Source organism: Sus scrofa, chromosome 10 (assembly GCF_000003025.6).
Source record: "Sus scrofa isolate TJ Tabasco breed Duroc chromosome 10, Sscrofa11.1, whole genome shotgun sequence".
Taxonomy (NCBI): domain Eukaryota; kingdom Metazoa; phylum Chordata; class Mammalia; order Artiodactyla; family Suidae; genus Sus; species Sus scrofa.
Window position 1 is genome coordinate 57,166,703 of NC_010452.4, and position 18,450 is coordinate 57,185,152.

At 43.1% G+C, this 18,450-nt stretch overlaps 1 protein-coding gene across 1 annotated transcript in view; it reads right to left on the reverse strand.

Annotated features, from left to right (window-relative positions):
- The window catches only part of PARD3 (par-3 family cell polarity regulator), a 632,416-nt gene that overhangs the window by 198,603 nt on the left and 415,363 nt on the right, over positions 1–18,450 (reverse strand). The window contains 2 exon segments of the mRNA XM_021064231.1: positions 1,179–1,410; positions 17,377–17,604. Coding sequence (XP_020919890.1) covers positions 1,179–1,410; positions 17,377–17,604 — 460 coding nt within the window.

The following is an 18,450-nucleotide window of genomic DNA, read 5'->3' on the forward strand; positions in this document are numbered from 1 at the left end:
AGAGACGATCTGATTGAAAATGCCTTCAGGAGGAGCAACATATAAACAAGAAAAACTTTGATATAAAACAATGCAAATCCCAGGATTCTAAAGCAGAGAAGACGGACATGCGATTGCATTTCAATTAAAGCTGATACTGCTGATGGGCCAGGCTCTGTCTTATCTGTGTCTACTGTTTACTTCTTCCATGCACTTGACTTAGCCAGACCTCCACTGGACACTTCTGGTGTATGTGGAGCCTGCAGGCCGGGCCTGAGTCCTTGACTTCGTGGGCTTGACTTATCTATAGCTCCCTGAGTTATTGAGGTCAAGCTCAGGACCGTAAATCTGGAAATTCTAGGAAAATAAAAATTCTTGTTCGCATTTTGCAATTAAAGGGGAAAAAAAGCTAAAAGGAAGGGATTCATAACTACTTTTTGAGGAGTCAAGTGGCTGTGCCGTCTGTTTTCAATTTTAAACCATCATCTTGATGTGTTTAGAGGTTTAATTTATGGAACAATCAAGCCATCTTTATATTTAACATTAAATACCTGAATATTATAAATCACCTCAGATGAACATTTATGGGAGAGTTTCGGAGCAACTTCTGAACAACTTGTCACTTTTATTGTGTAGCAATGATTTGTAAAAAAATGATATGCTAAGTAATCCTAGAGTATAATTTAGGGGCACAAAAACAACTGTCAGGAAACAGCCAGAGACGACGTTTAATGAAATCTTTACAGACTGAAGTAATAAGTATTAAATTAATCAACACAGCTTAATTGAAGCTCTATTTGTACCATTTTTTTATGAGACTTGTTATTAATGAACCTTTATAGCTACCACTAACTTGAGCAGGATGTTGAATTTCAACAATGAACCATTGTTCACACACACAAAAGAACAAACAGTGCTGTGAGGGCCCTTTGTCTCTCTGGGCTCTGACTCTCCAGCACAGCTAAGGCTGGCCTTCCTCTCAACACTTATTTACATGGTTGGCAAGATAGCATCTTTCAGCCCCTTTATAAGGGTCTGAAATAGCGCTTGTGAAATCCTTAAGAAAGTAAAAACACAGGAGCAAAGGCTGGCAGAGAAGAATCTCGGTTGACCTCAAAGACAACGTCCTCAAACGTGTACCTTCCCTGACCTCGTACCCACAGGTCGGGGACAGGCTGGCGCGGTCGGTCAGTACCTACCTAAACATGTCTCCCAAGCCCCTCAGCTTCCCCTTCTTGGCTTTCATTTTCTCCTTCTCCTTGTCTCGGTCTTTCTTCTTCTCTTTCCCCATTTTCTCCTTTCTCCGATCGGTCTTATCACCTCTCTCTTGGTTTCCATTCATCTGTCTCTCCAGAGAGTGGGAAGGCTGGTCGCTGGCTGTGGATACAGACTCTCTTCCTGATCTTGAACTTTCTTCTGTGTCTTCTTCCACTTGAAAGGAGACAAACAAACAAATGAAAAGATGAGAAACGCAGGGAACCAAAGGAACCAAAACAAGGAGGCGCAAGTCATATGAGCGTGAACCTCCCTCCACCTCCAACAAGGTCTGCAATGGTGTTTCCCTCTAGTACAATTAGAAAGGAAGATGGGATGCAGATGATTGCTATGCACATGCTCCTGTGTGTGTAACAGGGAAGAACAAATCTGACGCCATGTTAGACCCGATGCTTTTGCTCTAACCTTTGTGCTCTGCTGCCTGAGCTTCGTCATGCTGGCGCTGCACTTTGTATAAAAGAACGTTGCCTATAGCCTGAAATATACAGGATAACCCATTCATTCTCAGGGTTCTGAACTTTAAGAGTCCATTCACAGAGCGACAAAAGTTGCAGAACAGAGAATAACATTTGTCTTGCTGGAGGTGTCCAGGAATATGGCAACCTGACCTACACAGACAACGGCAAGAACAAAGGATTCCCGACACCAAGAAGTCTGACACCAAGAAGTCTGCAACAACCAACCACACCCTTCCCTCACCTTGCCTTTCAAAATGCTTTGCTGAAACCCTTCAAGGAGTTCGGGGTTTTTTGTTTTTTTTAAGCACGATGTACTCATCTCCTCGCATGGCTTGCAATAAACCAAACTCCAACGTTTCAGTTTGTTTGGCCTCATTGAGTGTTGGGCACACACACGTGAGTTCAGTAACAGGTGAAGATGATGGGCCAATAGTAAGGGAGTAGCAGTAACCGTGATGGTAAACTGGCTCCCAGGTAGGACGGATTCCCTCCGGTTGACACAGGGCATGGGGAGGGGGGTGGGGGGGATCAGCAAGCACTCATCACACAGCCGACCTCCAATTCGCACAACATTTGCAAAATGAAGACAAGCAGCCCCTCCCCAAGATCTTCCTTTCCTCCTGTCACGGCGATGAAGGTTCACCCCGGCCCCTCATTAATTTGCTAAGTTGCACCACTCACTAGTAAGCACGGCAATGTCAGCACAGGACCCCTTTCCTCAGCCTCCCAAATATGTCCCTTTGTGCTTTGTGCATATAGAAGACTGGATCATCACAGTCTCCCTAACTTTTCCCTATATGGTCATTATGAGACCAACGTCATAAGCAAATGCCATTATATATTTCGATCAGAAATAATTTTGCACATCAGCCTACGCGATGGCAGGAGAACAGAGATGGATGGAACCAAAAACGCGTAAATCCATAGCCTCGCATTCCTTGGAGATAAAAGCTATATTTAGTTGTAACAGGTAGACAATCCTTCGAAGCAACACTTAGTAAACAAGGGCATACCCCCCAACTTTTTGCATGTGAAAGAATGACACGTAAGGAGAGTAGGTTTCCACCCACAAAAGAACAATAGGAATTCCTATATTAAGAAGCAAGAGATGCACATATTAACAGCTATCCTCATAAATCTTTTTCCAGATTAGTCGCTTAAGGTTTTCTTCAAAATACAATAAGAATTAATGGGACTCCAGTTACTCCTTGAAATCTGAGGTCATTTTCCCCCTTGCATCAACAAGTCAAGTATGAATCAGTGTTTGTGAGCTATTTCTAACACAGAACCATGTAAGATGATAAGAAATCTTTCACAAAGAATGGACCTCTAGATCAAGTTAACACATCTTCAAGGGAAATTCAGTCTCGCCTCTCCACCAGCACTGGAGTTAGCAACACACAAAATCCAGAGCATAATAAGACCAGCTAAAACAATCCAAGTGTCTTAGCGTTCCGCTCTTAAACCCTCGCGGATCTGAGAAGAGTGTATCAAATGATGCACCACCTTAACCAAGTACTACAATTTGTTTAAAATGCCAACTATTTAACATGATACCAGAAAAAAAAAAAAAAAGTATAAACACTTTTGTTTTCATTTGATTAAAAACATGAGCCAATATATTTCCCAACCCAGCAGGTCATGTCCTGGGTACAGCCCAAGAGTGAAAATACCACCATGTCTAAATCCGGAAGGTACTTTGGAGGTCACTTAGACCGACTTCTTCCATTGCTCAGGGAGGAAACCGAGAGGTCTGGGGCCAGCACACTCCCAATGTGGGACTCTTGCGACGATTATATTCTGGTACAGTTGTCCCTCAGCCAGACGTTCATGCATTTCTGTGATCAATTCTGTTTGTGATTGCTCAATTCCACGCTCCATACAGCATGTATGCGGCTCATCTATCATCCAGTCACTCCACGGTCTGCCCAGAAGATCATTCCAGCAGCCAGCACTGCACCTCAGAATTGTCAGTCCTGTGTGGTCCTTCAGCACAGTGACTTGTAGCTCCTATTGATGAAATCACTCCTGAAGCTCCATCAAATGTGCAGAGACTCAAGGACTGGTTCCCATCCACAGAGATGAGCAGAGAGGCCCGCCTCCCTCTGTGCTGGGGTAGCTAACGGGGAGGCACTCTCCTCCTCCAAAGGACCTGGCAGCTTTTTAAGAAGTTGCTTCTTTTCCTCTCTGTCAATTCACATGGAAATAGGAATTGTGCTGGCTTTTAGAGGAAGCCAGTGACAACTTTCAGATGGGCACTGCTAGTGAAAATCCATAGCCTTACAAATAAATGCTGAGTTAAGGCTCTAAATTCTCTGTGGTGTATTCACAGCAGAGGAAGAATATCCTGGCCTTCAGGTCCCGGAGCTTGCTCATTCTGTGCAGCCTTTTCAAAGAAGCGCGCACCAAGAGAATGTAAATACCGCTTCCGCATCTGTCTGAACACGGCTGTGCTCTCTCTGGTTGTTAACCACTGCTTCAACATTTTGGGAAAGGGGTGTGGCCGCGACTTTGAGGTAATGGACCAAGTCATTATAAAACTCTTCTCAAAAGTTCTCGGGAGCTACAAAACCTAGGTGTGTCTATTGGCCCACTCAAGCTAGATAAATGGATGTCAGCGAACATTCTAAAAGTCCCACAGGCAAAACTCCTTTTACCTACACACCCCAAGAGCTCCTTATAAACTTGTATTATTGTACTTCTCACATGATATGATTATAGCTCTGTTTCCGATTCTCTAAGCTACTTACATGAGGACGGCTGGACGGACAGCAGCTACCCATAAATGACTGTTTAATTGGAAGAGGACTAGTGGTTCACCTGACTTGTGACTTTATTCCAACTGAGCAAACCTTTATCCAACCTCTGCATATCCCCATTCCTCTGGTTCCAGAACAATGCCTTGGCCCTTCTAATTAAGCCTGGCAACACTAGCCACACCCCAACTACAGGAATAACCCCAGGAAGGCCCATTGTTCTAGGTTAATCTCTAATCAGCTTCTAGTAGAGTTTTAGGCTATTATTGTTAGTGCTATACGTATTGCCTAATGGATTTTACAACCCTCTACAATGTCTGAAACTATAAACAAAAAATGAGCTCAATAAATGTAAATTACTTTGTCTTCCACAGCAACCATTATCATAAATCATGAATGGAAGTATCAGTAGCAATTCTGCTAGTTTTCTGCCTAATAGTTTTGGCAGAAGCACAAGGGGCATATGTCTGCTCTTGGCTCTGTCACAGAAAAAAGGCAGTGCCTTCACAACTAACTATATGCTGAAGTCATATCTGTTGCCAATTCCTTTCATAGTCACAATAATTTCCTGGTATATGTAATACAACTTATTTTCTAAACTGGGTGAAACAGAGAAAATTAGTATTAAATCATTTATTAACTTCAGGTTTTATAAACTCATTTTATAAAATCACAAATCCTAGCTCAGTTTCCTGTCCCAAGCAAGTGGACTATCGCACAATAATACTTGCCCATTTGAGAATTCTTTATGCTTATCTTGAACATTTTGATTTAGATAATATACTATCACAGAAACTCTTCTGGGGGTGTGCTGATTTAGCTAATCCACTTGAATGCCAACTAATTAAAAATATTTAGCAATATGTGGCTTCATATGTACAAACATAAGATGTTCTTTTAGAGTATGGTATTATATATGCTTCAAAAGCTAAAAGTATTTGATGGAGAAACATAAGCATCTACATTGTCCTGTCCTGATGCAGGAATACTGTGGCTTTTAAAAGCTTACGTGAATTGGTTACACATGCCTAATTATTTTTAAAATGTATGTAGTCAAGGTCACTGATGTGCAAGTCAGGTTTTTTTTTTATTTTTTTAAAACCAATCTTTGTACATTTCATACTACCTTTATAATGAGGTACATAAAATATTTTTATTCCCTTCAACTAAGAAAACACAAAAAAAATCTATATAAACAATTTTTCAAGAAAGAAAAGCACTGGTAATAAATTGCCAGTAAATGGCTGGATCTATTGTGTTCATAAAGTAAATTACAATGCAAGAACTAATCATAAACATACATTTAGGTAATTTACTCTTTTAAATGCTATATAAATTTCACATCTTTTTTCTCTTTAATTTTGCTTTTTACAGGTTGTTGCCTTTCCTTTGCACAAATAGAGATGATTATCTCCTTCCAAACAAACGGAAATTTCTATTTTTGACTAACACCTCCGTCTATTTTAACCTGCTCTATGTACTGAACCATCAGCCATTTTCCCACGTGATTACCTATAAAGACAGGTACTTTCAAGTTTCTTTTTTTGAAAGAGGTATAACGTGAAGCTGCTTATTTCTCTTTCATGTAGCACATTCTGCAATTAAGACATACCTAATTACCATGTTTTCCACAGATGCAAATACAGCTCAATTAAAATTCTAGCCCATGTGACAAATTCAGCGACTCCACTCTGCAAGGTATCATGTTAAGTCTGGGTCACCAAGAAGTTTGGAAAAGATCTGAGCACTTAGATGTCCATGATTATGGAGAAAACGATCTTAGGTTTCAACTGAAAATCATAGTCCTCTAGCTTCTGCCATAAATAAATACTTCTATCTGGTCATCACAGACATTTCACTGTCAAAAGTTAACCCTCAGCCACAGGATCCTTAGTCTTTTTTTCCATCAAGAAGCACTACTACCGTTGGCGTTGTAATGATCTCTGCTGCTTGCTTATCCCAAATGCATTTCTCCTTTTCTTCTTCCTAATGGAACTCGGATTGTGTTCAGGAATGCAACCCAGACTCAAGGTGCAAATTCATTACTAGGTTATTCCAAGCTATGAGTGCTTGCCCGTGCTGCTTTGTGAATTCAACATCATTAGTCCAAGAATGGCCCCCTCAACCCAAGTGGACATATTCCGTGCTTGAGAAGATGGCTCATTCCCTTGAGTTGGATGTGAACAAGAAGGTAAAAGGCCTTTGAGCCCTGCAGTTACCCTCTGGATAAGCTGACACGTGGATAATGTGGCAGAAGGGTCAGAAAGATGGGGAGCTTTGACGAGACCATTGGGCTGTGGAATCAATAATCCCAAAGCAACCCAACTCTAGAACCAGTTATGGCATGAGAGTGTAATTTCTCATGGTTTGAGCTGATCTAAGCTGGGTTTTCTATTAAATGCAGCTGAAAGCATCATAATAGGTACATGATATACATCAAACTTTAGAGCAGCTATGGAATGCTACAGAGCTATTTATCACAAGTGTAAGATTTAGCAGTTAATGTCATTCTAGGCAGCTTTGACAATTGTACTAGAATTAAATGATTTGTTTAGACTTGTTGCTAGTGATAAATGAGTTGGTGCAAACATTCATAGAAATGCAAAATGAAAAGATAACATTACTTCCTATTCCTAGTAAGCAGGTACTCTCCTCCAAGGGCATAGCTCAAAGAAGTGTCATTAAACATTTGAGTGGATGAAACAAATAGCCAATCATATGAAAAACATCCTTTACTGATTCCTGTTGATAAAGAACTACTCTAGGACTTAAAAATATCTAATAATAGCAACACAAATTCTCAAGTAATTTACAATTTGCAAGCCAGAGGATTAAATGTAATAACTGTACACAAGACTAGTCAGTCTTCAGAATCTATCGTCTTAAAATTTAAAATGAGTTAAAATGAGAGATTAGTAATTGGGAAATTTCACTAGACTGCAAAGTCCTGCATAGAATTTGAGAACTTTATATATATATATATAAATATAAAAAGTAAACATATTATAAGATATATAAACATGATTTTTGTTTCTTATTTTAGTTGAATATTTTGACTTTGGAAAAGGAAGAAAGATGTAGGAAATGAACAGCTAGTGATACAGATGGTGTCGAATAATAGGATCTGCTTTTCTGGACCCTGACTTTTAACATCAGAATGATGAGCTCTTGGCAGTGGAAAAACGTAGCTTTTTCAGAACATTCAAAAAAACGCACACACAAAGCTGGCAAGAAACATGAAGGATTAAGAAGCTTTTATACTAAAATGTGGCGTGGGAATAATAACTGATGTTATGAAGAACAGAGAGTATGACCCTGCAAGGAGAAAAAGATATGAAGGAAACAGGTGACATTTATCAGAGTCTTAGAGGAGGAATCTCAGCAACTGGAGGAAGGTTCAAGGAGAGAATGCCCCAAACCCTCGGTTCTAAAATTAGATTTATTTCCTTAAAAAAAAAACAAGAACCAAAAAACAAATAACACCTCTCCTCTCAGTTTACCCTGCAGCGAGGAGTAGAGAGATAAAAACAATAAAACCACATTTCCAAAGAGGTGAAGACTTATTACCAAAAACCATGTTCACGTCTCCTTTGCATTCTAAACTGTCTCTCATGCGTTCCTCCTAACGAGTGAAATGTTCCCGAGGACGTTGGGAGAAGGTCACCTCCACAGGCCCCCTTCCCAAGAGAACACAGCAGAACGGCGACAAGGGGGATGGGACCCTCCATTCTCTGAACCTGGCAAATTTGCTGTCCGTGTACAACCGATTTCACATTCAAATGATGGTCCACGATGGATACTGTCTCAGTCCGCGGGGACGATGTACAGAGGAGCTGAAGACTCTCCCTTCAGCAGACCAAAAAAGTCGGGCTACACAATGACAGTGGCAGCACTCATAACCCTGTGGTTGGAACTACCACTAAGATTTTTTTTTTTCCCCCATCTTTTTAGGGCCACACCCTTGGCAAATGGAAGTTCCCAGGCTTGAGGTCGAATCGGAGCTACAGCTGCCGGCCTACACCACAGCCACAGCAACGACAGATCCAAGCCACATCTGTGACCTACACAGCAGCTGACGGCAACACAGGGTCCTTAACCCACCGAGCGAGATCAGGGACCTCATGGAGACTAGTTGGGTTTGTTTCCGCTGAGCCACGGTGGGAACTACAAGAATTTCATTTTTTATCAAGGACTGAAATGGTATCAAATGTATATGTTAAGAGTATACAAAATATAATTTATGGTGTCGAGGAAAGCGTGTCCAGGCCACTGCTCTCTTCCAAGTGGAAAAACAAAAATAAATATCAACATAAAAATGTACCAATGTGATGAAGTGGTGAATAGCTAGCAATGCTCTGTTTTGCTATTCATTGAAAAATCAAAAAGACTGTTCCTAAAAGCCAGTGTTCTTAACTCCCATGCGATACAATCCCTACTGGGAGATCCACAAAAATTTCTTGACGTTAAAAAAAATAATAATAATAAAATAAAATACCTGGAGCTCCTGTCGTGGCTCAGTGGTTAATGAACCCGACGACAAACCATGAGGTTGCGGGTTCGGTCCCTGCCCTTGCTCAGTGGGTTAAGGATCGAGCATTGCTATGAGCTGTGACTCAGGTCGAAGACACAGCTTGGATCTTGCATTGCTGTGGCTGTGGTGTAGGCCGGCAGCTGCAGCTCCAATTAGACCCCTAGCCTGGGAACCTCTACATGCCACGGGTATGGCTCTAAAAAGACACACACACAAAAAAAACCCACCAAAATAAAACCAATATACTAAAAAGTCTCAGTCAATCCCATATACAGAATTTCCTTGATTTGCCATGGGGCTCAATGAACCCAACATAAATTGAAATTACCGTAAGTCAAAAATACATTGAACACCCCTAACCTAACATCAGAGCTCGGCCTCGCCTGCCTTAAACATGCTCCGAAAATCTACGTTAGCCTACAGTTGGGCTAAGTCATCTAACCCAATCTAATAAAACACTGGCTGTCTCATATAATTTAGTGACTACTGTACTGAAAGTGAAAATCGCAACAGTTGTCAGTGTTGGGGTTGTTTCCCCCCGGGACTGCGTGGCTGGCTAGGACCTGCGGCTTGCTGTCCCTGCCCCGTGTCTCCAGAGAGGGTCTGCCTTTCACTCGCCCAGGAGAAGATCCAAAGTTAGATGTACAGTTTCTACTGAATGCACATCACCTTCAAACCATCGGAAGGTTGAAAAATCGTCAAGGGGAAGCATCGCAAATCGGGGAGCATCCATACATGGGGAGGGCCTTAGAAAGTCAAGGGAACACCAGGTGGCTTGGGGAAAGGTTGAGGAAGAAAGACAGTCCAATGCATTCGGGAGGGCAGGGGGCTGTCAGGGCACAGTGCGAAGAGAATTCTCAGGGCAAGTGGAAGCAGGTCTGTGGAAGCCTGAAGGGCTGTGAGGGTAATGGGATCCCAGCGCTTGCTCAGGACCAAACAGGGAGATCCTGATAGCAACTTCAGATATTAGACAATGAGAATGGGGGCTAGACTGGACAGAAGGAGTGAAAGTAGGAGAGTTCATGGGGAAAAATTAAGGAAACGTGGTAATGGACGGATTACACAGCGAGATGATGATTCTAAGTTTCTGAGCCGGGAGGTACTAATGAGAAAAATCTCATCATCATCATCCATCTCTACGTGTGAGATGCTAAGCATGTAAACGCAGTTTCTGTCTTCGCTCCGGCACTGCCAAGAATCATCACTCACCGGCATCACTGCTCTGCTAGCATAGAACTGATCCTGCCGTCGACACTGCTCCTCACCGTCCACCCCCAATAACACCCCCGCTATCCCACAGCCCCAACGATCACATTCTTTTACTTGAAATTCTTCAAAGGCTCTTCGAGACCCTGAGTATGAACAAAAATAATGTAAACGAGTGGAGTTCCCACTGTGGCTCAGCAGTAATGAACCTGACTAGTATCCATGAGAATGCAGGTTTGATCCCTGGCCTTGCTCAGGGGGTGAGGGATCTGGGGTTGCCCAGAGCTGCTGTGTGGGTTGCAGACATGGCTTGGATCTGGCGTGGCTGTGGCTGTGGCATAGACCGGCAGCTGTAGCTCTGATTCGATCCCTCCTGGGAACTTTCAATATGCCGCGGGTGTGGCCCTAAAAGAAAAAGAAAAAAAAAAAATGTAAACAAGGCTGGCTGTGATCTGTTTTCTGCCTACGTCTTAAATCTCCTGGCTCAGCACACTCTCACTTACAGTGTACACACAACCTTAACAGAATGATGGCAGTCCAGAGGTGCTCCCCTCCCCGTCTGTGCCACACGTTCCCTGAGCAGCCCTGAAGACCTCTCAAGCAATATTTTACTCCTCTCAACTGATACCTCTTTGGGGAAGGCTTCTCCTCACTAGCGCCCATTCCACTCAACTTCTACACACAGGCTGAGCGGGTCCCCCACACTTTTGGTGCCATGGTAACCTATGGACCACAGTGGCCCTTAACCATTAACCACCCTGCTTCTCAATGGTCCATTTATCTATCCCTGGCCCCTCAAGAACCCACAGCTGATACATCAGATTTTAGGTATCACAACTCATTAATACACTGCAGTAGTTTTAGTGTAACGGGTGTTCCCACTTGGGAGTTTGTTTAACATTCTAGAAACCTCACAGGACTGCAAATCAGAATCACACATTTTATGATTTAGTTCCTAAGTAGGATCTTGGACAACTATTTAAATACTTTTTCATCGTCAAAAAAAAAAATGCTTAAAATGAGGATTCTATAATTCAAACACTTTTCATATTTTCAGCCTAAGTGACTTTTCGCCTAGAAAAGGAAATATGAAGAACAGATAGCTTGGGCTACTTCATACGCCCACACTCCTACTGCATTCAGAAACTTTCTAAAATTAACCAAACTCTTTTCCTTAAACTGCAAGCGATACATAGGTATGCAAATTGCCATAAACCGATAAGACAGGTTATTCTGTTTATTTATTTATTTATTTTAATCTAATGTCTGTAACCTCTGCATATGGAAGTTCCCAGGCCAGGGATTGTAGCAGAGCCACAGCTGCGGCTTTGCCGGACCCTTTCACCCACCGCACCAGGCTGGGATCAAACCTGCACTTCCACAGTGAGCAGAACCACTGCTGAGGGATTCTTAACCCACTGAGCCATGGCAGGAACTCCCCAAACAGGTTATTCTTATTCCTAGCATCTTAGAACAAATATTTTTGATAGATCAACACCCAATTATCCATAAAGATAGAGTAACCAAGTGGGAAATCTTGTACAAAGTTCTTTGACTTTGAAATCCGTATCCTGAATTCTTCCACGATAGGTTGATGGTAATCTAATGGGGTTTCTTAAGATAAAATTCAACTTAGTTGGCATGACTCTTACACAAACAAGTAGAGATGAACAGTGGCTAGAAGTGTGGAGGATGCTGAGAGCAGAAAATCTGAGCTACCCACACAATCTGCTATTTGAAGCTAATAGAATAAACCAACAAACATTCCTTGGAAGCACTCAGATTAGCTGATGTACTAACATAAATTCAGTTTCTTCAAAGCTCATGCTGCTAACCTAAGTTATGTATATTTTAGAGCAATGCTTTTTTTCTTATCTCGGTTAAGGGTACTATAAGAAAGCAGGCATGCTACTCAAAAGCAATCTGTCTCTGTGTTTTCAAGGCATACAGTTCTCACATTTAAAATGGTCAACTGTAGAGCACAGGGAACTCTACTCAATATTCTATAATAACCTATATGGGAAAAGAATCTGAAAAAGAATATATACGTATTTGACTCACTCTGTCATACACCTGAAACTAACACAATACTGTAAAACAACTATATACACCAGTCAAATTTAACTTTTAAAAAGGGATACGCTGGACAGATCTTAAAACAGAGAGGTACAATTAATAGGACAGTAATTGGTTTGGTTTGGTTTCACCTCTTTGACCCCCCCCCAAAATCTGTTACTGAATTGGTAGTAAGGCTTACAATTTAGCCACTTTTAAAACGGGGGGGGGGGGTGGAGAAAAAACTGGGACTTTATATTTTCAAAAATATAACAAAGCCATGTTATATCACATCCATGTTTGTGGTAGCAACAGAAACTGATTTACGATGGAGGACGGAGGGGCAGCTTGCTGCGAGCCAGGCGGGGAGTGTGATTTGCATAGAAGAGGGAGCAGATTGTGGATGCCCTGACCTGTCAAACACAGGTAGGGCCTCGGAGATAATGGGTCCCAGAATACAAAGCTCCGTCGTGATCCAGACCGACATGCACAACATGGAGAGGCCAGATGGATTAAACGAGAGACAAAAAAGCCAGCTTCTGCCATCTCTGCAGGAAGAACGTAAGCGTTACAGAAGATGACAGATACCAGATACCACATGGATCCCGCCCCAGTCTCTTGGCCCCATCGTCGTACCCGTGCCACGATTTCCACACTGCCTGTTCCCAGCCATGAAAGAGAGTCACCAGGGAGGGGCCTGACCCAACTGACAGGAGCCGTCAACGAGGCTCTGACTAGCAACTACCCTGGAAAGGGGGACAGGGCGGCCCAGGCCAGAAAGAGGCAGCTGCCTCCCCGCCGCCACGTTTCTAAGATGCACAGACCGCATCCTCCCGAGACGGCTGTCTAACAAAGACTGTCTGCTCCGACACTGTCCTCTCAGCAGTGACACGGCGTCCTCATTTCAATCGACGGCCACACCCCAGTCCCCTGAGTCCTACCCCGTACAAGAAAGCCCCTCAGCCACAGGGTCCCACAGCACGAGGACAGCAGGGCCTGGACCTGCAGCCAGGGATGGTGCCCACATGGCGAGGATGCAGGAGCACAGGCGAGCACAGGCCTGAGGACAGCAGCAGGGAGTGGGGACCACGCCCTGAGAATCCACAGCCTGACTCCGCAAAGGATGGTGTGCAGGACACTGGCGGAAGTGCCAGCCGAGCCGGGCTTTTTTCTTACACCTGTACCAAGTCATCCGTAAAGGTGACGGGCTCAGGACCACCAGCAGAAACACCAGCCTTGACAGACTTTTTTTTTTAAGAGAAAAACAAAGGGTTTGCTGATGGACTGAGGTTGTGACACACAACCAGGTGCAACGCAGGATACCGGCAGGAGGAGGGAAGTGTCCCTGCCGCTCTGTGTGCTGAGAGTGAGAGCCTGCTGTGTCTATGTGTGCGTCTCATGCACGCAGCGGTGCTCACTCACGGATGTGACAGTCACTGACTCCTACGCTTTGCTGGGCCCTGAGCCTGGTTATGCAGGAAGAAGACATGGTGGCATCTCTCTTGGTGGATGTTACAGATGGTAAGAGGAGCTGGTGAGCAGGATTTAGGTCAGAAAGTGAACAGGGACACAGAGTCACGGAATGTTCAAACCAGAGAGGACCTCGGTCTACCTCAGAGCTTTTCAAACGTTTTCGGGAACAATGCCAACTTCCCTGTTTTAAAATTGAAGTTTACAAAGAACCATGATGTGGGTTTTAAAGAAACAAAAACAAACCCCCCACAGGTGGCGTTCCCTTTTGTGCAGCAGGTGAAGGATTCAGGGTTGTTAACTACAGTGGCTCAGGTTCGGGTTCAATTCCTTGCCCAGGAACTTCCACATGCCACTGGCACACCACCTCCCTCCCCCGCCCCCCCAAAAACTGCGACTGTTGAGGTGACAGCTGGTGGCCTTGGCAGAGTTCCACTCGCTCAGCCTCTCACGTGCTTCCCAATGCCCCCAAACCACCAGGGCTCCCCTCCTCCTTAGACACCACAACACACAATCTCAGAATCAATGACCTAGGCATGCGGTCCAAACCTCCACTTTTACAAAAGAGGGAATTAGAACTCCAGGGCTTTAAGCAACTTGACCCAAATCCCAAATGACTGAGAAGAAGGTGGACGGGGCGGAAGTCCTCTGAATCCCAGTCCAGTGCTCAGTCACGGCCCTCATCCCCCAGCAAGAGCGCAAAGTGCCAAAATTTGCAATGCACCATAGCCGCCTTTCTTTTGCTATAATCAAGGTCACCAGGTGGGTCCAAAAAAAAAAAAAAAAAAAAACCCAGCAGACAATCAGGACTTTTGGAAAACCTGGCACTTTGTGATTACAGGTGCACGTGTCACGGCGTCTCCCCCAGCTCTTGTCCAGAACCTGCCCTCTGGTTCACAAATCCTAGTTTGTCAATTTATGTGTTTTTGCCTTGATGAGAGTTGAATACAAAAGTTTTAGCATGAAATACTTAAATCCGTGATTTCCAATTGAAAGAGGAAACATGGGGACAAATGTAGGTGTTCACACCAGTGGGAAGCTTTGGAGGCTCTAGAATTAAGAGCATGCCTCGTACTGCCATCTATTCCATCGCCTGTTGCATTTGCAATAAGTGAGATATGTGAGAAAATTGCATTCTAGGAGGGAATTTAAATACCATTTCAACCGGAATAAGAAAAAAGCTCAGCAGCATCAGAAATTGTAGGTGCTTTTTCAAAAGCAAATACTGAGGGGCCAGAGCACAGTATCTCTTGTTCCCTATGGACCCAAGACGGAGGCAAGGTCTCTAAGTGACAAGGGTCTCCACCAAGGGCAGCACAAGTCGCCCTGGTGAGGACAGCAAGGAACCACCCAAACGCTGGGAAAGACCCAAGAGGGCTGAGAGCTCATGACTCAGGATCTTGGAGACCACGCTTGGCAGCAAACATAGGAAATATGTCCTTCATTTGGCGAGAATGGGCTGCATATATTTGAAATCACTGGCTGCCTAGAGTGGAACACAGTCCAGATTTAGACTGAGAATTAGATGGGGGGCTGGGGGAGGGATGTGGCAATATCCTCCCCTAAGTTTTGCTTTGCGTGTTACATTACGGCAGAAATATTCATCTTCCCAAACACATTATATGTGACAGGCAAAGATTATATAATTTCGCCTTAAATCTCCTCCGAATGTGATTTCCATTGAAAACTCTCCTTCTGCACCTGGCCTTCCTGAGGTATGTGTGAGAGAAGTGGGCCAGCCACAAGTTAAACTGCACGTCCATTTACAACCCACCCAAATCATCTCCACTTTAACCCTGGGCAGTAATGTCTCCGGCTTTTCTTTTCTATTTCTCAATCTTTTCTTAACAACAGTTAGATGCGTTAGATGGGTAGAGTCACTCTGAAGGCAAAAAGCTAAAATGTAATTAGTAGTTACGATCAATAGAAGCGAATCAAAATTTTTTCTATTAGGACTCAAGTCCTTTCTCTTCTAAGGAAATACACTATTGAGATTTTTCCTTATGTTTAAATTGAATGGCTTTTTTTTTTTTTTGCTTTTTAGGGCTATACCCGCAGCATATGGAGGTTCCCAGGCTAGGGGTCAAATTGGAGCGACAGCTGCTGACCTACACCATAGCCACAGCAATGCAGGATCCGGGGTCACACCTGCAACCTACACCACAACTCATGGCAACGCCGGATCCGCAACCCACTGAGTGAGGCCAGGGATCGAACCCGAAATCTCATGGTTCCTAGTCGGATTTGTTTCCTCTGCACCACAATGGGAACTCCGGAATGGTTATTTTTATACTGTAAATGTTTAACTGTAATGATTAGTCCCCCGTGAAGCATACCTTTGCATGTCTTTATAAATGTTACCTGTTACTCCCTCTACTTCAGAAAATATATTGCGTGTTCACAGTAACCTTTGACTTTCAATGCTCTTGGCTCAAAATATTTTGCAATTTAGAAATACACTTACATACACAAATATATCTTGTTAGCTCAGTTCAAGGAAAGCAAGGGTAATTCATAAAAACAAAATGAAAGTATGTTTTTAAAATTTCAGATTATTACATATATTCATTTGATATATTACAGATATACTACACAAGCAGTGGTTTTCAAACATTTTGGTCTCAGGATACCTTTACACTTCCTAAAAGTTATTAAGGATTCAGAATAAAAAATTTTATGTGGGTTACATCTATCAACATTTACTGACTTAAAACTAAAAGTTTAAACTATGAATGACTTCATAAAAAATAACAAATTTCATGTTAACAGAAATTGCTTTCACAAAAAAAAAAAAAAAAAAAAATCCCTTTTCTTCCGAATGCAATTATGGAGAACAATGGCAAATCTCTTTAATATCTCGCTGAAAGGATTCTTCTATCTGCTCTGTATTCAGCCCACTGCAAAATCACATGACAAGTTGCCTCTAAAAAAACCAATGGTATCCTTGTGAGAAAACAGGTGTAAAAAAGGAAAATAATACCTTTCTCTTTTTGTCTTTTTGCCATTTCTTGAGCCACTCCCGCAGCATATGGAGTTTTCCAGGCTAGGGGTTGAATCGGAGCTGTAGCTGCCAGCCTACACCAAAGCCACAGCAAGGCAGGATCTCTGAGCTGCATCTGCGACCTACACCACAGCTCACGGCAATGCCAGATCCGTAACCCACTGAGCGAGGCCAGGGATCGAACCCACAACCTCGTGGTTCCTAGTTGGATTCATTAACCACTGAGCCACGACAGGAACACCACATCTTTTTCCTATTATGATAATAGTTCAGATCTTGTAGACCCCTCTGAAGGGTGTGGGAAGCCCTAGGGTTCCCGGAGCACCCTTTAAGAACTGCTCCACTAGCAGAGTGCCCGCAGACTATGGTGCAGTGGGTTAAGAATCTGACTGCAGCAGCTTGGGTTGCTGAGGAAGTGTGGGTTTTATTCCCAGCCCAGCACGGTGGGTTAAACGATCTGGTGTTGCAGTAGCTATGATGGAGGTCCAAGCTGTGGCTTGGATTCAATCCTTCACCTGGGAACTTCCATACGCCATGGGTGCAACCATAAAAAAATAAATAAATGAAACAAAATTTTTTTAAAAAAGAACTGCTATGCCACTGAGATGCCTGTAATGGCTATTCTTTCAGACATTGTAAACTTACATGTCTCCATGCCTTCGTCATCATCATCTACGGCAGGTTTATCATAGGACTTGTCAATGGCAGCTCTGAAGCTCTCATTGCATCCTCTTCCTCGGATTATCCGCGGCCGTGGGCGATGAAAGGGAATGTCCCCATTCAAAGTCACCTCAGCGACTGCTGTCTGCAGACTCTCTAAAGAGCTCGACTTCTTCAGACCCAAGGAAGGCCCCACATCTCTGCTGGGGGAACCTTGGAGGTTTGCAAAAACAAAAAGTTAGAATCAGTGGTGAAAACGACATGTCAGAATATCTATGAATTGTGGCTAATATCACAGATATAAATTATCGGCTCAATATCAACTTCTGGAATGTGCATGGCAAGATACAAAAGTCAAGTAATGGTAACTGATTTTAAATTGTCCCATATATATTAAATTTGGTCTAGTTTCTCTATTTTCTTTAGGAAAAACTCTTAGTTTTTTAACTCAACGGATGAAATCTTTGTCATATCATTTGCTCCAAGTTATATCAATAATCTAAAAGGCATTAGATTAACCCAGAGGCTTATTTGAAAAGCAGAATGAAGAGAAGGCTCCAGGAAGAAACTGAAAGTAAGCTTTTTAATTTAGCTGAAATCATTTTTGGCAATTTACAACGGAAGTGAAGCTTTCATTTCCATGAGTTTCATCAAGTCTCTCCCTCATCATGGGGCAGGTTCAGACAACTCGGTAAGTAAAAAAAAAGCACAGGAGACCACATGGCACCTGAGAATGAATTCAGGGCACCCTGGCACCAGGGTAGAAATGTACTTCTGGAAAATGGTAGTTCTCTGGGTAGAGCAACGCAAGGTGTGACTAGAAGCAAATTATCTAAGGGCTCTCTCTAGAAAGACATAAAGGAGGAAAGAATCAAGATGGATTGTGACAACTTACATCTTTAGGCCTGCACAGAGAAACAGGTCATGAACAGAAGGAAAAGACGTCACCATTACCAAGAAAAGTTCAGTGGGGTAGCAGGGAGAATTCAGAGGATTAAAATTTTGGCTCTGTGGCTTGAGGATCTCGGGCAGAAAGGCCTGAGATCGCACCATGCTTTA